This window comes from Capra hircus, chromosome 2 (genome assembly GCF_001704415.2).
Source record: "Capra hircus breed San Clemente chromosome 2, ASM170441v1, whole genome shotgun sequence".
NCBI lineage: Eukaryota > Metazoa > Chordata > Mammalia > Artiodactyla > Bovidae > Capra > Capra hircus.
In genome coordinates this window covers 111,356,371-111,382,381 of record NC_030809.1, presented here as the reverse complement: position 1 = coordinate 111,382,381, position 26,011 = coordinate 111,356,371, and the positions used below count along the sequence as shown (strand labels likewise).

Below are 26,011 nucleotides of genomic sequence, written 5' to 3'. Positions count from 1 at the left end.
TTCTTTCTTCCGTAAGATTTTTAATTTGAAATATGGGCTAAGCAACATGAATGTAGTACGTCTTCATTTCTTTAAAATACTTATGATTATATAAAACAAAACTGTTAACATTATATTGTGGACTTATAATAATATGTATGATTCATTGTGACAGAGGAAGTGCAGGTTGTGTGTGGTCAGTAAAATGGAGCTGCCTGGAGGGGCCAGGGCCTGGTGGGCACTGTTATGTGTAGACCACTTGCAAATTAAACTGAATGAGCTAATATATATAAAATTACATGACAGGGTACTTGAGTCATACATTTTTAAAAAATGTCAGTACTTGCCAATTAAGATCAATCTGAAATGAAATATATGCCTGAAATTGATAGTATAAATCAGTGACAAAATATGTAACTTATACAAATTCAATTTACACAATATCATGGCTCTATCGCATAATAGGACATTCCCAATTATAGTGTTATTACACCTACACAACATAAAATACCATTAACATTTCCCAGGAGACAAAAAGTAGGTGAAAAAGACTAAATGAGCAATTAAGAGTCAATGAATATTGACACTGCTCAGTTACTAATTATCTTTTTTTGTGTGAAAAAAAAAAATCCAACCATTCATCCATAATGAATTATGTGTTTTCCCAAAGATTGTGTGTGTGCTCAGTTGGTCAGTCATGTCCGAACTCTTTGTGACCCCATGGATTATAGCCCACCTGGCTCCTCTGTTTATGGGATCCTCTGGGCAAGAATACGGGAATAGATTGCCATTTCCTCCTCCAGGGAATCTTCCCAATCCAGGGATCAAACCTGTCTTTTGTGTCTCCTGCATTAGGAGGCAGGTTCTTTACCACTAGCGCCACCTGGGAAGGCTTTCTTGAGAATAAGTTACTATAAATACAGAGTTCTGTAATAACTAGCAGTTTCATTATTTTTTAAAATATTTATTTGACTGAGCCAGGGGTCTTAGTAGGGCCAAGCGGGATCTGTAGTTGTGACATGAGAGATCTAGTTCCCTGATCAAGGATTAAACCCAAGCACCCCCACGTTGGGCACGCGGAGTCTTAGCCACTGGAAGTCTTTTTCTAACTTATACTGCGTCTGCTTTGACTGCCTAAATTTTGGTTCCCTTCTATACTACAGAGTATGGTGCCAGCTTAGATGCTATATGGAGGAAAACACCATGACAGTTTTGAAAGAGTCTCTGATCCTTCTGGCAATATAAAGGTATGGTACTCAGAGTACACGGTTTAGAGAAATCTGACAGCATTTTCAATAATAAACAAACTGTCGACTAAAAAATTAGTTTACAACCTGAAAGCAGAGAGTGTTTTATTCGGTGGGAAAAGCTTAGGACTTCAAGTCTGGGAGACAGGATCTCAGGTAGACCTGAGAGACTGCTCCAGGGAGGAGGGAGTCAGGCTGCTACATACAAGTTTGTAACAAAGTGGGCAGGCAGTTTGAACATCAAAGATTATTGTTAAGTAAGGAAAACCAGATAGCAAGGTAAGGAATTTAGCATTCTTCTATGTATGGGAAGAAGCAAGAGTCTGGGATTTTTTAAGTCATTCCTGTCATATGCATCTCAGCTCTCTGGGCCAGCATCTGTATCTGTTTTTTGACTTCTCACTCCCCTACTCCCCCCACTCCCACCCAGCTCCTTGGCAATCACCACAGGGGGCATGGTGGCAGTGCTGGATTGCAGGTATTTTTTCCCTTTGGGAGACTTCATTCACATTTGGATGCCCCAAATTGCCGATGGCTGTTACATCCTTGTTTACTGATATTCCATTTCACAAAACTTAAAAAAAATTCTTCCCCATTGAAAAACTAACAAAAAAACCTGGGAAAGAGACTTCCAGAACAATGTCTACAACACAAATAATATACACAAATAGCTTCCAAAATAACTTTTATTACTATATAAAAACAAGAAAAAAATAGATGCATATTTTTCTACAAAATTATAAAATATTCAGGCTATTTAACATTTTTGCATAAATGTATTGAGATTAAAAAGATAGATTTAAACAGAGAAATATTTTCCACTTAGAGTTTTCAGGTACTTTGTAGAGGATAAAGAAGTTTTCATTCTTCCATACTTTACTATGTGTAGCCCGAAGACATAGCAGTTACAGTTTTCTGTCAGAGTTATCTAAAAAAGGACATACAAAGATAAAAATTCCATCATGCTACAATAAAATTAGCAAAAAGCTTTACTTCAGGCTTTCAACTTTGGCAGTTGTGGTCAATCAGTTTTGCACTGGAATTTCCAACTCAGCAGGGAAAGAGCCTAATTAAAAGCAAGACATCCTCTTTATTTTGTCCTTTAGAAACAAAAATCACTTGTCAGTATTCCTTAAAAAGTGCGATTACCTCCTTTGTCATTTGATCATAAGATCTGAGATACTGTTTCTAACCCACACAGCTTAAATGAAACCAGGAGAGGAAAGGGAGGAAGGTACTTTGGAGGGTGGATTTAGTTTGACACAATGAGCACAGGAATCTGTACACTTTTGATAACATTAATTCAAAAAGTATAATCGTCTGAGTTTCTCAATAAATGCTTCGAGACAAAAGGCTTTAGTGTTGATTTAGATGCGTGTTAAAATATAGCTTTTTTCCCTGAAATTAGATTATGGGGTAAGGCAAGCCAGACAATCTCTGTAGATGATATAAGCTATAATTATTTGGGAAGATTTCAATCACTGTTTTGGAATTGACACCTAAGGCTTTCTTCTCCCATGTTCTTTTTGTGGACTTTTTAATGAGATATTTTGGGGGGCTATGCTTTAGGTAGGAAATACCAGCTTTATGAAAGATAAAGGTATAATTATCATTAGAATAAAAGGTCCATTAAAAGGTTTTCTAGATATATTTTACTATGCATTGTTTTCACAAAGGTTGAGAAAGAAAGAAAAGAAGTTCCTATAATATCTGTAAGATGAACCTCACATTAGCCCACAAGAGGATAAAATAAAGGGCTGAGATGAGGAGTGCTCCAATACTTCTCAATGGGGCAGCACAGTCTAGTGCCAAACCCATAATTAACTTTTCATTGATAACCTCTTTCCTGGCCTGTATGAAATGGAATGGCAGCTTCAATCCTTGGGGTGGTCATTAACCCCTTGCCCCCCAAAATACCTGGAATTTTGTGCACCTCTATGTAATGAAACATCCATTTACCAAAATATGTTTCTGTGCGACAATTCAATTCCTCCTTCCACTTAGGACCCAAACTGCAGCAGGCTCTACTTCTACTGAATGTACGTGCATATTGCATATATATATCCCAGGCACTGGGCTGGGCACTGGAGATTCCGATGACTATTCCCAAAATTATGGAAAGAGAATGAAGAAGACAACAGTGTTTTGGCAAGCGACTCGAATGATTATCATTAAACTTCAGGGATGTGATGGAGAGTAGCTCGCACTCAGTCCATGGGCATAATTACCAGTTACCCGAAAAGGAAATTTGCTAAACACCAAAAATGTTAAGTTTACTTGGTAGAAACAGTTTAAAATTGCAGGGAAAGCAAAAATCAACCCTCAGATAAAATGCATTGTTTCAGCATAGGCACCACTGTAGGTTTTAAGACAGGCCAGAGCCTAGACAGAGATCTCATGCATGAAAACTGTCATCTCTGAGTCTTAATTCACTACTGAGAACCCAAAACACAAGATACCCCCTAGAATTCCACCCAATCAGGAAGGACCCTAGCTTTTGCCTCCAGGGAAGGGCAGACCATGAAGTTCATCTCTCCATGAAGTTCATCTCTCCTACCTCCAAACCCAAAGCTATTTAGCAGCTAAGATTCTGAAGATCTGAAATGATAATTGATGAACTTTGAAAGCTACAGATGTTCTTGCCTAAACCTCTCTTCATTACCAAGACATAATTTTAAGATCAAAGGAGCATCAAGGTAAGCCACGGCTTGTTGGCAGTGGCAGGGTGCCCATGGTGAATCTCCAGGTAAGGGTAGGCCCTCTTGCTTGTTTATTTGAGGAATCTGCCTTGTAAACAGAGCCAGAAGGTAAATTTTAAAAACTCTACTGCATCCCACCAAATGAGGCTTATCCAAGGGTGGGTCAAAACAGGTGTAAGTTAGCATGGGCTTCCCTAGTGGCTCAGAGAGTAAAGAATCCACCTGCAATGCAGAAGATCTGGGTTTGCTCCCTGGGTTGGAAAGATCCTCTGGAGAAAGAATTGGCAACCCACTCCAGGATTCTTGCCTGGAGAACCCCATGGACAGAGAAGCCAGGCAGGGACTGGGGTCACAGAGACATGACTGGGCGACTTGGAATGCATGCATGAAGACAACAACATAGTGAATCACGGACTGACCTGAGGTGCCAAAATGCCAGTTTTGGAGTCTCAGTTTCACTACTCATTAGCTGTGTGACCTTCAGGCAGGTTACTAAACTCTCTCAGATCTCTCATCCGTAAAATGAAGATGTTAATGGTGCCTACTGCAAAAGTTATATCTGGGGATTGAATGAGCTAAGATTTATAAAGTGCTTAGGATAGTACTGGCACTTAGTAAGTTCCACGTTTAAAAACACCAGAAACTTGGGGGACAGTGCTCTTTGAGGTTTGTAGAGCAGTTTATACTTCTTATGTATTCAGGTATATTCTCATCATAATTAGGTTTGGAATCTGGATCATAAAGTACACCAAACCCAAGGAAGCCTTGGGATTAAGTCAATTTGGAAAAACTTCTAGGTCCGACCAGAGGAGACTTTCAGCAACCTATAGTCCTGTCACTGCTCCAAAGTGCCCAAAAATAAACCCTGGTCTCCAGGGCCAGTCTAAGGACCAGCTGGGGAGGGAGCAAAGGGCAGCTACGGGGAAAAGGGAGCCAGTTCCTTTCCTACATTTTTTTCTGGGCTCTAGTCATGATACCTGGGTGGCATTAACTCTGTCCCAGATATTCATGATCTGATTCCAAAACTTTATAACTGGATTCCCAGAATAAACAGAAAATGACTACATGATAAGAGGCCAGGGAAGCTGCCAGTTTATCAGATTTACCAACTGTAGAGACATTTTGATCATCTGTTCTATGCAAGGCACTGTGCCAAATGCTTTGGTCCTCAACGAGAAAAAGGTAATATAAGCACAATTCATATCTACTGTTATTAATATTTACATTGATCATCTCCCTTTCAATTTGGGCAAGTTCACAAGCCTCAGTCAATATAAACACTTTCAAGACACCCTATTTTCTGATTAGAATAAATATTGACTCTGTGGACCTCAATCATCTCATGGGTAAATAGGAGAAGCTAAACTGGAGAGCTAGTTTTTTAAACTGGAGTTATATGGCCACATTGCTACCCCACTTTACATGGTGGATCTCTGTCCAGCCTCATCAAGGGTGATGTTTCTTTTCCTTGCTGCCGCTTCATTGTTTAACTCCGAATCTGATTTGTCCACGTTGCCAAAGTTCATTGCCATGGAACTTTCCACTCCCTCTGGAGCACCTCCATTTGGCTGAAGAAGGACAGAATTCGGTTCTTTAGGACGTTTCCATTGTGGTCTGGTGACTATCCAAAAAATGAGAGCCCCAAACACCAGAATCAGAAGGCCAAGGGTGTTTGTGAAAACACCTTCTGGTGGCAATGAACTGTATGAAGGACTTTTCCTACAGACAAAGAGAGAGTATGTCCAGTTACAAACAGGGTGATACAGCAACATGCCAAACAGTCTTGAATATATTTGCTCAAAAGGCACACTGGTACAGTGTGTGTACATTCAGCATAAATTCCCTTAAAGCTTGATGTTAAGAAATTCATATAATTCACTCAGTGGATTAGTACAAAACTGTTAAAAATTTCATAAAGTATGAAAATAATATAGCATCTAAAACATTTGTACCACTTAAAGTCGAAAAAAGGATGATACAAAAATGTAGGTATATCATAATTACAGTTAATATAAAAACATGTATATCAAAACAATTGAAAGGCATGTATAACTTCAAAGGTTGCTTTGTAAGAGTGGTACAATTTGTTGGACTGCTTGGTTGTTCTTTCAAGCATTATTAATGCTATATTACATGTATAACAGATTTTTTTAAATAAATATTTAAATTTTTTATTTTTACCATTTAAAAAATTTTCTCACATTTATATTTGTCCAATGAACAAGTACTTAATATTTTGTAGCTCAAGAACTGCAGTTAGCAAAACTATGAAACTTACAGCGCAAAAATCAGTTTCTCAGTCAATCCCATAAGTACAGCTGCGATCACTGTTCCAAAGATGAAAAGTCCGGAATAAACGTGTATGGGCATGAGAAGCGCTCGGACAGAAAGTGGAGCCCAAGGAAGCAGAAAGACAAAAAAACCTAGGAGGAGCTAAACATCAAAAAATTCAGAGGTTATCAACTGTAAGTTTTAACTGTTTTAAAATTATTGTTAGAGAAGCAATATGTGCACAACGAGAAAACATTTCATTTAGAACCAGGTTTCCCCATTCTAGTTCCACTCAAAAGTGACACCTACTATGACTTTCTCAAGCATCTTTTCATAAAATTTCTATGACTAAACAAGCATATGTGTGTGTGTGTTTAAAGAGAAAGTGAGTCAGACACAGAAAATAAACTTGTGGTTACCAAAGGTTAAAGGGTGGGGAGGAATAAATTAAGAGGATGGGATTAAAACATACTCCCTACGATACATAAGATAGATAACCAAAAAGGACCTATTGTACAGCGCAGGGAATTATAGTCAATATCTTGTAATAACCTACAATGGAAAGAATCTTAAAAAGAATGTGTGCGTGTGTGCTCGTGCGCACGCGCGTCTCCCCAGGTGGCCCTAGTGGTAAAAACCCGCTTGCCAATATAGGAGATGTAAGGGATGTGGGTTCAATCCCTGGGTCAGGAAGATCCCCTGGAGGAGGGCATGGCAACCCGCTCCAGTATTCTTGCATGGAGAATCCCATGGACAGAGGGGCCTGGCGGGCTACAGTCCCTAGGGTCGCAGAGAGTTGGACACGACTGAAGTGACTTAGCACAGCACAGCACATGTATGTGTGTGTGTGTGTGTGTGTGTGTGTGTGTGTGTGTGTGTGTACACACATATATATTTACATATAACTGAGTCATCTTGCTGTATACCGAAACTAACACAACATTGTAAATCAACTATATTTCAATAAAAAATTTTTTAGAGAGAGTGAGAAAGAGGGAGTTTTTAAAAATGTAAGTGGGGTTTTATTGTACATATTTGTTCTGCATATTGCTTTTTTCTCTTAACAGTATATCTTGCAGATCTTAACTCATGTTTATCTAGTTTATTCTTTTTAATGGCTAATGTTTTAAGACTAACAAATTATTCAGTTCCTTATTAACGGACATTTCTGTTTCCAATTTTTTGTGGCCATTAATAAGGCTACAGTGAACATTCTGATACTTAATTGTTCTTATCAGTTTCCGTAAGATTGCCAAGTAGGAAGGGAAGTAAAAGATTTTTAGGTCACTAAATCTAAGTACAATCGGACACATTTTGTCAGTACAACCTAAAGAAAGCTATGTGGAAAAAACATGACAATTTTTTTTTTTTAACAAGGAAGAAATGAATTCTGCAGAAAATTCTCTGCATCTCCTCAATAATTAAATCCTTTCTGGGATATTTCTCTGCAGTGAAGACAGTAAGATTCTTAGAGAAACTGAAGTCTGTCATGCTTTGACTGTTTTGTTGTCCCACACGCCTGCCCATTAAGGAATCCCTTCTCCAGAAAATAAAGCTGACTTAATGATCACTGAGTTTAGAGGGGTATTTTTTTTTTCTTCAGTATCTCTTTGGGATCTACCACCCTAACAAAACAACCATGAGAAGAGAGGAGAATGAGAAGAAACACTAGCATCACTGTTCATTTTTCCTGACTGAGATCAAAGGGGGATAGAGCGGAATGAAAGCAGAAGGGGTCTGATGCCCTAAAACACAGTTAGAATCAGCATAAAGGCAATAGTAATGCATGGAAAGTAACTGAAGATGCATTTTATAGGCTGGTTTGCATATTTTATTTTTCATTAACATCACAAATGCCTGAATATATTAGAAATGCAGAGAGCCCTCCTTGGTGGTTCAGAGTGTTCCTAATCGTCCTTCAGTGCTCTTTAGTGGTTCATTCTTTTAGTATTGATATCAAACGGCAAGCATCCTAATGTATAGGTTGTACTTTCTATACAAAAATGGGGCTCAGGTGAGTGACTGCCAAGGATTTAGAACAAATATATTTCTATGAGTAAGTCACACTATCTTTGCTGTGACTAATCCATGGAAATATATATTTTTCCATATTCCTATTCTCCTGCCTCTTCTGAAATTCCTAGGATTCTTATTGTTTTGAATGATTCTTACTGTTTTCTCTTATTTCTCTCAGGATTTATCTTGTGTGTCTCTTATAATCCCATAAAGCGCAGTGATCTAAGTAGATGGGACATCAGACTTACAGGACTCCAGGGTGATTTCACTCTCCTAAGTCTTACTTTTGCTATGAAAACATTTTTTTCAGCATCAAGTTATTTTTAAAAAGAAAAAAAAATTACAGGATGCTTATCTTTTATTAAGTGTTCCAAACTATGCAAATTAACATAAAGATTTATAGTTTATATTAATCATTCTTTATTTCCTTTGATTTCTAAGCATGTCTCTTTGGGCCCATGCTTGTCTTGTGGAACAATGTTTCCCCCACAAGCTAGACAGGTGTACAATGCATAATAGGTATTTAATTCTGTTGAAAAATGGGTACGTGTTTTTCAACAGAGTTAAATGGGGTCCTGTAAGCAAATTTCTGATGTCCCATCTACTTGTATCATTGAGCTTTATGGGATTATAAGAGAGACACACAAGATAAACCCTGAAAGAAATAAGAGAAAACAGGAAGAATCATTCAAAGCAATAAGAATCTTAGGACTCTCAGATGAGGCAGGAGAATAGGAATATAGAAAAAATATATTTCCATGGGTAAGTCATGAATAAAATGTCAATGACATAAAATGATATTCTCAACCATGGGGGTGTTAATGATCTATAGCTGAAATGGAAAATGCCATCTTCAGGTTGTAAAGGAGCCTACCACGAAGCTTCCAGTTTTAATAACAGTTGACTTCTGTCATTCTAATATGCAAAGCCCTAGGCTGAGCCTTTCGATGCATTATTTGTCCTTGGTTTGTACGATGTTGTGAAGGTTGTATGAAAGCCAACTAAGCCCAGAAAAATTCAATAACAAGTCCAAAGGTCACAAATTAAAAATGAATGAAACTGATTCAAACTGAGGTCTTCCGGATTCCAAGTCCTGTGCTCATAAATACTACCAGCTCTCTGGATATAGGCAAGGAAAAAGTCAGGGACCACATTTTCTCCTGCTAAACAGAAGTTATAAAGTTGTGACGTGACATTTCTGAGAAGTCTAGTTAGTACACAGATAAAACAATAAGAGGTAATAATCTGAATATTTCAGAGAGCAAAAGAGAATCTTGAAACAATTAAAAATGTTTCAATTTGCTCAAGTTTAATATTAGAAGATCTATTGATATAATTGACTATATTAACAGATTAAAGAGGAAAAACTGAAATCACATCTCAACATACACAAAAAATATCCCATAAAATTCTACATTCATTCATGATTTCAGGTCTTCCCTGGTGGCTCAGATGGTAAAGAATCTGCCTGCAACGTGGGAGACCTGGGTTCAATCCCTGGGCTGGGAAGAGCCCCTGCAGAAAGGAACCACTACCCACTCCAGCATTCTGGCCTGGAGAATTCCATAGACTGTACAGTCCATGGGGTCGCTAAGACTCAGACATGACTGAGTGGCTTTCACTTTCATGATTTCAAAAGAAAAACAAAACCAATTCACAAACTGGAATAAGAGAAAATGTGAAGCATCTGTACTGAAGAGTGAAAAAAGTTGCAAAAAAAGAACAGTTCAAAGATTCTTGTCTCTACCTCTATTTTATACCCTGTAAATAATTCTATATACTTCTATGTGCTTCAACAGGCTTCCCTGGCGGCTCAGTTGTAAAGAGTCTGCCTGCCAATGCAGGAGATGAGAGTTTGATCCCTGGATCAGGAAGATCCCCTGGAGAAGGAGAAGGAAATCCACGCTAGTATTTTTACCTGGAAAATCCCATGGACTACAGTCCATAGGGTCGCAAGAGTTGGACCCAACTTAATGACTAAATGACAACAAAAATATACTTTAATACTTCTACACTCTTCAATTCCACTGGCTTGGATGCAGAGAAAAAGAGACAAAACTGGCAGTGCAGATAAATGGCAAAGATAGGGACAATTCAATAAATGGTGCTGGGAAAAGTTTATCAATATGGAGAAAAAATGAAGTTAGTAACTATCACATCATGAACTAAATTAATTCTAGATGAATTAAGTATTTCATATCAAAGACAAAACTTTAATATTCTTAATAGAAAACATAAAAGAAATTAGTATTTCCAATAATATTATTATAATGTAACCTCTTGGCTATTCATAGGTTTTTGTCTTCGATCAACTGTTCTCAAATATTAGTGTGTATCTGAGTCACTTGCAGGGACGATGAAAGCACATATTGCTGGGCCCACCCACTTTCCCCCTCCCCCACCCTCCATCGTTAGTTTCTGATTTAGGAGGTCTGGAGTAGAACATGAGAAATGGTTTGTTTTGACCTCAGAGTACAGAAGGATTTCATAAACAAGTCATCAAAACAAAACAAAATATGATAACCTTAAAGGAAAAGATGATCAATTTGTTTCATTAAAATTAAGAAGTTCTATTCATCAAAAAATGCCAAGAGAAAACACAAGCCTCAATGCTTGAAGAATTATATAATACATACAAATGAAAAGGAATTTGACACAGAATGCCTACAAATCTTTAAGAAAAAGGAAAACAAACGCATTGTTTAAATGCACAAAAGACACAAACAGGTATCTTTTTTTAGAGGTGAACCATGAGTACCTAGTGAAATAAACAAGAAAATCACAAGACATCATTTTATATCCACCACTTTGGCAATATTTAAAAAGTCTGAAGAGGATGCATGTTGGCAACAATGTGCCATATGTGAACTCTAATTTGCAGCTAACAGCCACAAAATTGGAAACACTTTGGAAAACAAGTTGACACTATTTTAGACTGAGTATACCACTGCTATTGTAAGAATAGGCCAGAGAAACCTTTGCATATGAGGGCCAAGAGATGTGTATGTGAATGTTCAATTCAGCATTGTCAGAAACAGAAGAAAACTCAAAATCATCTAAAAGTGTAATAGCAGGAGAATAGATAAGTAAATGTGGGGCCTATTTATGCAGCAGAATACAAAAGTAGAAATGATTAAACTACAGCTAGAGGAATCAATATAGTTGAATCGATAGAATGAAAAAAATTGTAATCGAATACTTATGATACTGTTTCTTAAAAAAATAAAAAATACACATGAAACAACATATTGTTTGGGAATTTACAGCATGTGGTAAAATTACAAAGAAAAACAGGAATGAGAAAAACCTTCTGGAGAATGGTTACCTGTAGGAGTTGGGATAGATAGAAAGATGTGGGATCAAGTTGGGGGTGGGGGAGAGGGGTTCTATGTTTTCTAAATTAAGGTGTATGGTGGAATTATGAGTTAATTTTGTTATGATTCATAACTTCTATACAAACACATACACACACTGGCTTGCTTGTTTTTTTAAATCCCCTAGAGGCTAGATGTCACAAGTAGAAAAAAATGCCTACAACTTGAAATGCTTTGCAATTCATAGACAAACACAGGAAGCATGAAGACTTTTCAGCTTGTTTTGGTTGTATTGCTTTGTTGCTAGTTCCCTTTCTTTGCTCCTTTCATTTACTGAAACAGCCTGGACCCTGGCTTCATCTGGCCGGTAAATCTTGACTTTGTAAAGTGGTTAAACCAAAGTTCAAGATTGCTAAGGTAATCTCTTGACAATCTCTCCCATGCTCTTCATACTCTGTGGTAGGTTTGTTTCCCGAGTTGGCCTTGGGAAGAATGCAAACTGACCTCACAAACTCAGATGAATGGCCTGCACACAATTATACTTTGCAATTGAAGTGCACAACAGTTGGCAGCTGTGCAAGTGAGCAGCAAGCAGGCTGCTGTAGCTGCTCCAAGAGGGTGGGACTTCCTGTTCTCCACCTACAAGTGGCAGCTCAGAGAAGCTCCATTTACAGAGAGTTCATCCTGATTCACGGAGAAAATAGTTTTCCTTTTTACTTCTAACTTAATCTAACAGAGGCACATCTCTGTCAAAGCATGTTTTCGTGGTTCATGAATTTTTACAACTAAGAATAGGGAGGAATCTTTGTAAATCTTAATCAGAAAGGCTTGAAAGTGAAGTCGCATCAGACTCTTTGCAACCCCATGGACTGTAGCCTACCAGGCTCCTCTGTCCATGGGATTTTCCAGGCAAGAGTTCTGGAGTGGGCTGCCATTTCCTTCTCCAGGGGTCTTCCCAACCCCAGGCATCTAACCCAGGTCTCCTGCATTGCAGACAGACGCTTTACGGTCTGAGCCACCAGGGAAGCCTAAGAAAGAGGCTTAGCTCCTATCAAAACTGAAGAAAGCAAGCTTAGAATTGGTTTCTTTCCATGGGGATAGGAAATATTCTTTCGTTTAATTTCTTCCTGAGAACAGTTGGGTGATCTCTTCTCTCACTTCTTCAGGGAAACAATGCAAATAACTTAAAAACAGCTTGGATGCAATAACCGAATAAAGTTGGAATGTAGTCATCTGTCCCAGAAAAGGAATAGGAAGGAAATGGTTCATCTGGTTCCTAAACAAACAACCAGAAGTTACCACACATGACATGAATGTTCACAACCTGATTTGAGGGGACACTGTCTGCTTATTTAGTTTTAAAAATTGTGTATATATGATCTTTTGTGACATGTGATTTACTTATATTTTAAGACATAAGAGCCACAAGTTCAAGCAAGAAAAACAAGATGCATTTAAAAATTTAATACCCTCCCCCAGAACAAAGAATTCCCCAACAACCCCACAGTGGTATTCTGGTATATTCTCCCATAACTTTCTTTACCCATCTACACAAAAAATGCTTTTTTCCCTTTCTTTCCTCCCCCCTTCTCAAATGACACTTTACTATACACATTATTCTTCAGTATTTTTTTACATTGAAGAACATATAGGAGATGCAAGAGATGCCGAGTTTAATCCCAGGGTCAGGAAGATCCTCTGGAGAAGGAAATGGCAACCCACTCCAGTATTCTTGCCTGGAGAATCCCATGGACAGAGGAGCCTAGCAGGCTACAGTCAGTCCATGGGGTCACAAAGAGATACAACTGAGCATGCACACGTATCACACAGTAGACAGAACTACCTTCTTTGTAATAGCTGTGTCATATTCAACAGATTTGCCACAAGTTCTTACTGATAGTCATTCAGTTTGCTTCCCATTTCCCGCAAGCACCACTGCACTAAAAATCCTTTTGAGAGTTCCTTTTGTGACAGCTCTTTATTTCTGATCTCCCCAAATGTGGGACTGCTAGGTTAAAGAGTAAGTATATATTTCACAGGGCTTCCCTTGTAGCTCAGTCGGTAAAGAATTTGCCTGCAGTGCAGGAGACCAGGGTTCGATCCCTAGGTTGGGAAGATCCCCTGGAGAAGGAAATGGCAACCCACTCCAGTATCCTTGCCTGGAAAATCTCATGGACAGAGGAACCTGGTGTATTGCAGTCCATGGGGTTGCAAAGAGTCAGGCACGACTGAGCGACTAACACATAACACACATATATGTTACAATGTTGTGTAAGAGTAAGTATATATATATTTTTTAAGAATAATAGATATTGACAAACTACTTCCCTAATTTGGTGGCAATTCACTTTTCCATGAGCAGTGTTGGAGAGCACCCTTACCTCATCTCTATGCCAGCAATGGATATCATTATTGTTCTATTTCATGGGGGACAATGATATTTTATTGTTATTTTAACTTACATTTCCCTAATTTCTTAGTGAGGTTGGACATTTTCTCATATGCTCATTGGTGATTTAATTCCTTCTTATCTGAACTGTCTGTTCAAATCTTTTGTTCAGAGTTCTGTTAGGTTGACTTTTTAATTATTCATTTTTAGGAGTTGTTTTGTATATTAAACACATTAACCCTTAACACATGACAAGATTATTCCCCATATCTCCTTGAGCAGTTCTGGCCAACTTTATCATCTTTGGTCACATATACAGTCAGTCCTCTATAGCCCCAGGTTCAGAATCCATAAGTTCCACCAATCACAGATTAAAAAAATGTTCAGAAAAATAACTGCAGAAAGTTCCAAAAAGCAAAGCTTGAATTTGCCATAGACCAGGAAATATTTATATAGGATTTACATTGTATTCACATAGCATTTACATTGTATTAGGTATTCTAAGTAATCTACAGATGATTTAAAGTATATGGGAGAATGCATATAGGTTATACGCAAATGTGGGCTTAGTCAGTCAGTCGAGTCTGACTCTTTGCAACTCCATGGACTGTAGCCCGCCAGGCTCTTCTGTCCATGGGGATCCTCCAGGCAACAATACTGGAGTGGGTTGCCATGCCCTCCTGCAAGGGATCTTCCCAACCTAGGGATCGAACCCAGGTCTTCCTCATTGCAGGCTGATTCTTTACCATCTGAGCCACCAGGGAAGTCCTATATGCAAATACCACACCAATTTATACAAGAAGCTTGAGCATCTTTGGAATTTGGTATCTGAGAGGGTCCTGGAACCAATCCCCCAAAGATACTAAGAGATGAAAATAATTAAAAAAAAATTTATGTAGCCATAGTCTTTCTTTTCCTTCTAGATTTCTTGTCAACCTTATAGCCTCCCCTACCTCAGTATTATACAGATTACATGCTTTTTAATTTTCTTTTTCTCTTTTGTTTGATTTTGGATTTTTTTATATCCATATCTTTAATCTATTGTATCTAGAATCTTTTTTTCCTTTTATGTGATGTACATAGTCTTTTGTTTGGTTTCCTTCAAATGGGCAGCCAGTTATGATGATAACATTGATTAAATAAGCATTCTTTGCCTGGTAAATTAAAATACTATAATGTCATAGAAAAAGTTATTATATATACTGTCTGTCCTTTGTGTTCTCGCCATGAATATATTTTATTTATTCCTGTGGGAATACCTTGTTTTGAATAAAGCTGGTCTACCTGCACTTTTTCAAAATTTTCTTGGTTATCCTTGGGTACTTATTCTTTTGCATAAAGTTTAAAACTCCCATTGGGTTTAAAATTATAATAAATAAAAATACAGTTGAAGAGGGACGAATGTTTCTATATTAATTTTTCTCTCTCAGTAGCATGGTATTCCTCTCTTCATACCATATTTTCTGTTTTTCAGTAAAATTTTATAGTACTGCACTGTAAGATTTACAGGATTTTACTTCCTATTCTAAGTGGTTATTCCTAGTATAGGGAAAAGTTATTGGATTCTGTTGGCTATCTCTTATCCAGATACATTTCCAAATTCTTTCATAATTTAGTCATCTCTTGGATTTCTAGATAGTTATATGATCTGAAAACAAGGAAAAAGGTCACACATTTTCTATTAATGTATTTTTTTCATTAGCTGTACATTAGCTAAAACCTCTAAAATGAAATTGAACACAAAGGTTGCAAACATGTTTTATTTATTTAATGGAAATGTCTTCAGTATTTCAGAGTTTAAGCTTATGTTTGCTGTTAGATGTTGGTAAAGGTATTTATTACTAAAGCTGCCTCCTTAGATATGAAGTATGTAGTACACAACGGGGCCATGTCGAAGAGGAGCCTGTTTCCTCCCAGTGTACTGGATTGGTTTAAAGTATTAGTTCCTTGTAGGTCAAAGTATAAAACAATCTGGAACTAATGTCTTTTTTAAATGATAGGTTTCAAATGACCTTACCAATTGCTTATAATGTTATTGGTCTGCTTAGGTTTTCTAATTCCTCTTGGGTCAAACTGTTAGTTTATATGTGGCAAGAAAATAATCATTTTTTCTTTAAGATTTTTAAAATATTACCATATTATTAAAATTTAATAAACTGTCCTAATTTTAAAATATTATTTGTATCTGTGATTATATTTTTAAAATCCTGAATGGTGTGTATATTATGCTTTTTCTCAGTCAGATTTGCAGTGGTTTATCTATTTTTATCCTGGGCTTCCCAGGTGGTGCTAGTGGTAAAGAACACACCTACCAATGCAGTAGACATAGAGATATGGGTTCAGTCCCTGGGTTGGGAAGATCCCCTGGAGGAGGACATGGCAACCCACTCCAGTATTCTTGCCTGGAGAACACGATGGACAGAGAAGCCTGGTGGGCTATAGCCCATAGTCGCGAAGAGCTGGACACAACTGAAGCAATTTGAGCGCATGCACATTTATTTTATTCTACTTGTTTTAAAGAAACAGCTTTTCATTTTATCTATAATTTCTTCTATTTTTTTTAAATTTATGGTTCTGATAGGCTAAATCATGCCCTTTCCCAAAGATGTCTACAACTTAATCTCTGCAAGCTGTGAATACATTATGCTACACAGCAAAAGACACTTTCCTGATGTAATTAAGGTTATAGATGCTTCTGATTGGAGGAAAACCCTGGATTATATGGGCAGCCCAATCTAAACACATAAACCCTTTCAAAAGCAGAGAGCTTTGGCTGGAGGAAGAAGAGATGAAGAGGAGAAAGAGGGAGAAGTCAGAGAGATTCCAAGCCAGTTTGATGGAGGGGGGCCATGTGCAAGGAACAGAGTGAGAAGCTAAGAACAACCCTGAGCTAATAGCCAGCGAGAGACTGGAACCTCAGGCTTACAAGCACAAGGAACTAGATTCTGTCAGCAATCTGAACTATTTTGCAAGTTGATTCTACCCTAGAGTCTTTCTATAAAAGCCCAGACCAGCTAACACCTTGACTTTGGCCTTGTGAGACCCTGAGCAGAGAAACCAGCCAAGCCAACATGGATTTCTGATGTACAGAAATTGTGAGGTAATATATTTGTGTTGTTTTAAGGCCCCACGTTTGTGGTAAACTGTTATGGCAACAACAGAAAATAATACAATGTTCACAGACTTTTTTTGGATGGGAGGGAGGGAGTCTTTACTACTCCTTGTATATTTTGCTGTCCTTTTTTAATTTTCTTTTTTTTCCTTCTTGTTTTACTGAGATATAATCAATCTTTAATTTTCTTAAGCGAATACTTCATTTATATATTTTAAGTTTTCCTTTCCAATAAACACATTTAAGCCTATATTCCTCTGAGAACCATTTTATCTAAGACCCCAAAGTTTTAGAATAAATATTCTCTTTTTTGCTAATTCCTATATATTTCTTGCTGCTGCTGCTGCTAAGTCACTTTAGTCATGTCCGGCTCTGTGCAACCCCATAGATGGCAGCCCACCAGGCTCGCTCATCCCTGGGATTCTCCAGGCAAGAATACTGGAGTGGGTTGCCATTGCCTTCTCCAATATATATTTCTTAATCTTACATATTAAGATATAGAGCACAGCATAGAATTGGTTTTCAGAAATTCCAGCTTAAAAGATCTAGTGTAAGAAACTTTGTTTTCATTTTAAAAGCTTTTTATTGTTATACAAGAAATGCACGTATATTTAGAAGATACTGAAAGTGAAAAGAAAAATAATCAACTAGAATCCAATCACCTAGAGATCATCAGCATTAACATTCTGATACATCCTTGCAAGTGCTCAGAGAATGCTTTGGCATATAACTAACTTAGTAAAGGCATTTCATCTAATCCATTTTAACTTTGTACTCAGAACCACAGAACCCTCTCACAGGGAAGCTACACGGAGTGGGGTGGGTGGTTTCCATTCGGCTCCTCAGAGACACAGCCCTCCACTGAGGATGCTCACACACAGGTGAGGGATGATGGGATGTTGCGGAGGCAGCAGGACCAAGTGGGGAGGGCTCAGGATCGGCAAGACCAGGACCTGAGTCCTAGCTCTGCCGCCTGTTCTTCCTCAGTGACCGTAAAGGTTATCTCACTTAAGGGATTACAGGAGGTGAGCAGAATGCTATCCGCTAAATGCGCAGAGTGTTCTCTGCAGAATGCGCTCTGGCTCTCCTTTACTGCGTTCTGGTGTGGCCCACAGGAGGTGAGGCAAAGTGAGGGAAACAAATAGCTGAAAGGAGAACAGCGAGCTGAGAAAGTCCCCAAAAGATTCTAGTAGGCCAAGGAGACACCCAAAAGAACTGGGGGATGTCCCCTGCTCGTACCATCCTACTCTGAAGGGAAAGGGCCCACTGGCTGCAGCAGAGGTGGACACTGTCTCCCAGATGAGAACACTGAGGGAAAATCAACTTTGAGGGCAGGAGATCTGGGCTCGGCTCGGCCATCCAGTATGGGATCAGGAAGATCATGTTTGATACAGGATTTTCCCTGTGCTCCCTCTTGTCTGGCACTTTCAATCCCCTGATCCTTATCTCCTGGTATGCTAATCCAAATTAAATAATTAATAGTGTCCATGTAGCTATCAACTTCTATTTAGTTAAAATTAAAGAAGACTTAAGGCTTTAAAATCCTTACTTTAAGAAGAAGAAAAATGACAAATAAATGTCTTCTGCTGCTGCTGCTAAGTCGCTTCAGTCGTGTCCGACTTTGTGCGACCCCATAGATGGCAGCCCACTAGGTTTACCCATCCCTGGGACTCTTCAGGCAAGAACATTGGAGTGGGTTGCCACTTCCTTCTCCAATGCATGAAAGTGAAGTTGCTCAGTCGTGTCTGACTCTTAGCAACCCCATGGACTGCAGCCTACAAGATCCCTATTTAAAGAGGTCATACATTCATATATTCTAAGATATGCCTTGAGGTTTTACAAAGTGACTCCCGTTTCTTCTCCTATATCCACAGAAAAGTAAGTTCACAATGATGTCCCAATCAGGAGTTGGATATATGTACTAAGGAAGGGAAATGAACTGACATAGTTTACAAAGATTTTTCGACAAAATGGTTAACACCAAAAACTTTAAAAATTAACCTTTACTTTTGTGACCTTGAACAGCCAAATTCCTATCTCACTCCATTAACATGCTTAAAAATAGTGCTCTCAAGAGTATGTGTTTTTAATAAATAAAGACATTTAATAAGTGAAATGAAAATAAAACAATCACTGAGCCTTCCAAATCAAAATCCATCTCTTTACTCATAAACTTAGAAAACAGAAATGACAGGGAATGTAGGAAAAGAAATATAGAGCTCTTGCCTGTGCTAGTTCACCCAGCACATGGAATTTAAAGTGCAAACAATGGCAGCCTAGAAATGATGAGATGGCACTTTCTCAACATACATATGTCCATATTTAAAACCTCACACTCATGCTCCTAACTGAATTCTGGTGCCCCCTCAAGGGAAAATACTTATAATGGAAACAAACTGAATGATGACGAGTGGAAATGAAATGATTTCCAAGAAACTATGAATGAACAGAAAACATTGACAGTATCTGAATTGTTTTACTTTTTGTATCTTGTTTAGAAATGCACTGAGATACTGACCTGTAAGATGTAGAGAATGACAGCTGTCAGTCCAACCCAGCTGTGCAGACTGTACATATTGGGGATCTTCTTGGCGTTGTGGAAATCAAAAACAGCCACCAGAGAGATAATTGCAAGAATGGCAGCAACAGTGTTTAGCCCCGCATGGATGGATTTCATCAGGAGCTTGCTGCATTTCCAGGTCCATGGCAGTCTGTATACAATGATGGCTGAAGAGAGAAGAAAGGAGACAGAATGTCGTGTTGCTGTTCTTTTAACCAACACGAGTTGAACATTTTGACGCAGTGAACACTGCTTCTGTGAAACCCTTTTCTGTTAACTTCTGCTTCTCCTCTATTCCCTGCCGCCCAGTGGTTCCTTCTTGAGCTCTTTGCTGGCATCTTCTTTACTCCCAACTTATGAATGAACCTTGATGCCTCTCAGGCTCAGTCTCAGGATTTTTTCCTCTCTCTGTGGGTGATCTCATTCAGCCTCTCACTAAAATGCTACCTCCGTGGTTGGGACTCCAAAATTCTCATCTCCAGCCCAGAACTTGCTTCTGAACTCCAGACCTACATATTCCAATGGCTTCTTGACATCGCCACATAGATGCCTCTCAAATATCTCAAACTCAACATGTCCAAAACTAAATTCTTAATCTTATGGTCTGGTTTCTTCATATAAGTGCCTTAATTTGACAAGAAAAAGACAGGCTAAAGAACAGAAAAAATAAGTGCAAAGATTTAAATAGATGAAAGAGTATATCTAAGCATTTCATAAAAGAGTATATCCAAGTGACTAGTAAACATAATAAAGATATCAACAGAGAAATGAGAATACCTCTATCACACATCTGAATGGCTAAACACAGAAAATACTGAGTACCGGAGAGGCTATGAAACAGCAAGAACTCTCATGCTCTGCTGCTGAGAGTTTAAATGAGAACACACACTTGGGAAAACTAGCAGTATCTACCTAAGCTAAACTTATGCACACCTTTTGTTGTTATTTAGTTGCTAAGTCATGTCTAACTCTTTTGCAACCCCATGGACGGTAGCCCACCAGGCTCCCCTGTCCATGGGATTTCTCAGGCAACAATACTGGAGTAGGTTGCCATTTCTTTCTCCAGGGAATCTTCCCAACCTAGGGATCAAACCCATGTCTCCTGCATTGACAGGTGGATTCTTTACCACTGAGCCATTACGATCTATTAATTCTACTCCTGGACATATGCCCCAGAGAAATATATACATATGTTCATCAAAAGACATGTATTAAGAGTAGTATTATAGCACTATTTGTTGTGGCCAAAACCTGGGAAATTCCCTAATGTTCATCATTAAGAGAATGAATAAATTGTGATATATCCATACCATGGCATGAATGATTTAAAACTAGAACTTCACCCAATTATATGGATCAATCTATAATGTCAATGTCAAAAACTAGACATAAACAAATATACACTGTATGATTCAATTGATATGAAATGTAAAAATAGGCAACACTCATCTTTGCAATAAGAAAAATCAAGACAGGAACTTCTCTGGCAATTTAGTGGTTAAGACTTCATGCTTCCAATGCAAAGGACATGGGTTTGATTCCTGGTCAGGGAACTAAGACCCCAGGTGGCCAAAATCTAATTAATTAATTGCCAGGTACATTTAAAACATTGAAAAGTCAAGCCAGTGGCTGCCCTTGTGAAGAAGGGGTATAGCAACTGGAAAGGAATGCACAAGGGATTTCTGGGCTCCCGCTAATAATCTGATTTTCAACCTACATGCTGGTTACACAGGTAATCAATCACTGAAGGAAGATGCGTTAAGCTATACATTTATACTTATGCTTCTCTGCATGTAGAGTAAACTTCAGCAAAAAGTTTCATGAAAAGCTTTTTCTTAGTGTCCTGGCTTAATCAACAGATTATATGGCCACCCTATCCAGCATGCAATTAATTTTGTTCAGAAGGCAATGTCCTGCCCCAGCCTACCCTCATCCCACTCCTTATGTTCATTTCAGGGAAAATTTAAATATCTGGAAATGTATGGCAGGTTGCAAAGTTTAAAGAATACTCTCTTGGAAAATGGGTTCCATTATATTAGCAATGGGTCACACAAATTTCTTAATTCCAGAAAAGAAGAAGCAGCAGAAGCTGCTGCCTTTTCCCTTCAAAGACATTTATATTTTGAGTATAAGAAACTTAATTGGATCATAAAATGTAAAAGATTATCTTGTCCATTTTCAGGCAGAAACACAAAAAACCTACAAACATATTAATAGATGTGAATTCAGCCATTTTAAAGCTCTCAGCACAAGATGTCAATCTTCCTATTCTTTGGTTCTGTTCTAACACTTGAAAGGCAGGCATCACAGTTAGGACAGACTCCTTTTATCTAATCCAAATTCTGAAGGTTGACTACCTACTCATTTTAGTGCATATATGGCTATCTTATAAATGTTGATTGATTATATCAATATTTCCTTGAGGAGATAGAAACTTTGCAGGTAATTATTTCTGTAGTCAATAAATCTTTTCAAACCATTTAATACAATACCTTAAGGTATATGTTTAGGAGGTGGTTTGCCCTGTAGTTTCTAGGATCCTAGTTCCCCAACCAGGGATTGAACCCAGGCCTGACAGTGAAAGCACCAAGTCCTGGCCACTGGTCCACCAGGGAATTCCCAAAAGGTATGCTTCTAAAAGCTAGTTTAGGAAGTTCCCTGGTGGCCTAGTGGTTAGGATTCCAGGCTTTCACTGTTGTGTCCCAGGTTCAATCCTTGGTCAGGGAACTGAGATCCCACAAGCTGTATGGCGTGGCCAAAAAAAAAAAAAAAAATTAAAAAAATAAAAGCTAGTTCAATACCCTTTATCATCCCTACTTCAATGTCTTTGAGGGCAGAAATATGACAGCACACACACACGCACACACGAGACCCTGAGCCCTTGCAAGGTAGTAGGCACCATACTAAGTGCTTTACTTGTTTACATTATAATAATCAACTCAACTCTGTGAGGAAGGCATAGTTACTATTACCACTACACAGAGGAGGAAGTGGAGGCACAGAGAGGTGAAGCAGTTTGCTCAATATCATTGTTTTTAAATTAATATCATTGTTATCACCATCATCATCATCGTCCCCATCATCATATCCTCCAGGCAGGAAGGACATTTAGACTGCAGGACTTGAATGGATGCACCCACATGCATAAAGGAAACACTCAGGATGTTTCCCTGAAAAGCAAATTATGAGCCATGAATCACGACAGCTTTTCCTCCCTAATCTGGGTCATATTATACCCAAAATTTCAAAAATCAAAACTAAGCTCAGATGTTCTAAATCAGGAATAGTTCTCAAGGCTGAGGAGAGTTCAAGGGTTACTGGGGGGATTCTGGGGTGCTTGGAATGTTGTTTCATGATGCTAGCATGAGTGTGCTCATGTGATGAAAACACGTCCCTTATGATTTAGGTACTTTTCTGCATGTATGTGGTTCTTGAACAAAAGTACCTTAAAAATGTCCAAAATTCAAAGACAACTATGTTCCCAGTAAAGAACTTTCACTTCTCAATACTGCAAGAACCCCAGAAAAATGTGTCAAATTTTTCACAAAACTAAGTCTACCCTCTTTGAGTGTCAAAACTTGATTTTTAAACTTTCCACATTTACTCAAATGCTTTTCTAGTTGGTTGCCCACTAGCTCTCCTTCTCTAGCAATAGCATGAGTGGAACACAGTCTAATCTTTTATTGATGGTTTGGGGTTATCAGTAAAACATACTGTCCTATTACTGTGAAGCAGGAGAGGTACTTACCTCTGATCCAAGTGGGCCCAGATAATTATGTTTTTGTTTTCTCTAGTCCTTGGGTCTAGTTCTAGAATTTTCTATTCTCTTTTAGGGGCTTCCCTGGTGGCTCAGAGGTTAAAGCGTCTGCTCTCGCCCGGGTTAGGGTGCCTGCCTCCAACCTCTCCTCTCATCAACCTGCACTATCTATTATTCCTACCAGCTTTAAGTTCTAGTTGATAAAATTTTACGATGGCAAAACTCTTTTAACATGTTAAATATGGATGGTGAGTACATGGGGATCTGTTATATTAGTTTCTGTATGGTTGAAAGAGTTCATGAATAAAATTTCTGTAAGCCTGCTAACCTAACAGGCAATTAGTTTCACCTCTAAGTAGGGAGCTCATGGAAACCTCAGTGGCTCTCTCGTAGGAGGGAGACACGGAGTTTTCAGCACCTGTCCTGGTGATAGAGAAGTCCTGCAGGGTAGCTGACTAAGTTTCAAATGCTCTCTGGATAAATGGAGGATAACTCCAAAGTGATGCATGTGCATAATGTGTTTACGTGCCTTTTAAAATGCATAAATAACCCAAATACAGTGGACTTCAGGAGAAAGGGCAACCTTAACAAATCCACCACATTTCTTCAATAAGAAGCTTTTTTCAACAGCAGTAAAAACTGCCTGTAGAGTGGAATTTAAATATTTCTTGCTTCTCTGGCTTGGCACTTACCTAGACACCATTCCTGAGGTTCAGTGAGAAGGAAGAAAAAGTTTTCAGAAGCCCATGAGGAGGGGAAATGCTATCAAATAGCTACTTGTGACTGAAACAAGGGTTTTCTGTTACAGGCCTGAGATGGCAAAACCATTTGGGGCAAGAAAAGGAGGGGAAACATGAACACATGTATGTGAAAAAAACGTTTGAAATTTTTTCTTAACTTTAAACTTTTTATTTTGTATTGGGATATAGCTGATTAACAATGCTGTGGTAGTTTCAGGTTTACAGTGAAGGGACTCAGTCATACATATACATGTATCCATTCTCCCCCAAACCCCCCTCCCACCCAGGCTGGCTGATGGTGGAACATGCTGTTGTGATAAACTTGAAAAGGAAGGAGGGAAGGCAGGCAGGCAAGAAGGGAGGGCGGGAGGAAGACCTGTGCACAATTATTCTTTCCACAATGAAGAGGGAAGCGCAGTAACTTGAATTGTATTTACTTATTAGAAATTTTCTCAGTTCCTAAGCAGCATAATCAACTCAGGGTTATGTGAAATACATATCCTCCAAGTGCAATCTGGAGGTTGCAATCTCTGGTTTGACACCAGCTTTCCATCCATACACTGTCACGAAACCATCCACATACACAAATCCGTCTCATAGCAGACAATGCAAATGTAGGATCTGTCGAAGTGAATGTGGGGAGAAGGGCACTTGGAGGGAGAGAAATGTCCCCGTACGTAGAAAGCAACTGGACTCTAGTTCTTCTGTGTTTAAATCTTGTGATTTACGAAGATAGGAGCACATCTGTCTAGGTCATGGTCAGATCCCAGCACTTAGCACAGAGCTCACAGAGCCGAGCACATAGCAGAAATTCAATAAATATGTGTTGAATACACAAATCTTAATAAAGTACAGTAATTTATTATTTCCCAGAAAATGAGCAGATTCTCTTTTAAAACGCACAAATCAAAACTTCAACTGCTGACCCAAGTGTTGTGAGCGCATGCTCAATCATGTCTGACTCTTTGAGACCCCATGGACTAGAGCCTGCCAGGCTCCTTTGTCCGTGGGATTTTCCAGGCAAGAATACTGGAGTGGGTTGCCATTTCCTTCTCCAGGAAAGGCAGTCAGACCTAACTGCTGACCCAAGGGTTAGCTCATATAACGCCAAATGGTCCTTTCAAATCAGTAAAAAGTATTCTGCCCTTGGACCCACGTAATAGCTTTAGATAAGCTTTAAGTGAACCACAAAATAAGACAAGAGTAAGTTATTGAAAGTGAAGTATCCTGGAATTTGAAGACCTTTATAAACTCTGCTTAAATATGGTATGCCCACCATAGTTTTCTTAACTCTTTGTATAAAGTATTATTTTGACCTTCTTGGTAGAATGTTCCAAACAGGATTATCAAGATTTATAACTTATTTCCCTGTGTACCTCAGAATGTACCAGACTCAATCCAAAGGAACTCAAGTTTAAATGGACAAGCAGAGAACCCCCTCTAAGTATGCTTCCTGAAAAGATTCCTACAGCAACTATCAGGGAGAATCTGAGCTCTGAAACACGCCTGTATACTCAGACTGTCTCACAGCATGAATGTCATGAAACTGAAAACCTCTGGAGAATCAGAATGAAGGAAGTGACCTGAGTGATTTGGAAGATTTGTTTTAGCATCTTGGCACTAGAAGCATCTCTTTGAAGTGACTAAAATCCTCATAAACGTACCTTCTTGGTACCAAATAGTGTATGAAGAGAGAAAAATTCAATTAATTGGCTAGACATTTACAAATATCCAGAAATTTTGCATTGTTAAAAACACCTGCTATATTTTTGCTATATTTTCTTGTGGCTCATATCAATATTATGACAGATTAGAAATAGTGTTGGCTCTGATATCACTGGTGGTAAGTTTAACCCTGGTCAGGCATTTGACCTCTAAAATTAGGAGTTGAACTTCAAGTCCTAGACAGCTCTAAATATTTAGGGCT

The 26,011-nt window shown here is 38.5% G+C and overlaps 1 protein-coding gene across 1 annotated transcript in view; it reads right to left on the bottom strand.

Annotated features, from left to right (window-relative positions):
• Window positions 1,895–26,011, bottom strand: part of LOC100861136 (cytochrome b reductase 1) — a 32,825-nt gene continuing 8,708 nt past the window's right edge. Inside the window, exons 2-4 of the mRNA XM_018064564.1 lie at window positions 19,546–19,754; window positions 6,204–6,358; window positions 1,895–5,644 (exon numbers count right to left, since the gene is read on the bottom strand). Of these exons, the coding sequence (XP_017920053.1) occupies window positions 5,344–5,644; window positions 6,204–6,358; window positions 19,546–19,754 (665 nt within the window). The 3' untranslated portion in view covers window positions 1,895–5,343. The remainder of the gene's footprint in view (window positions 5,645–6,203; window positions 6,359–19,545; window positions 19,755–26,011) is intronic.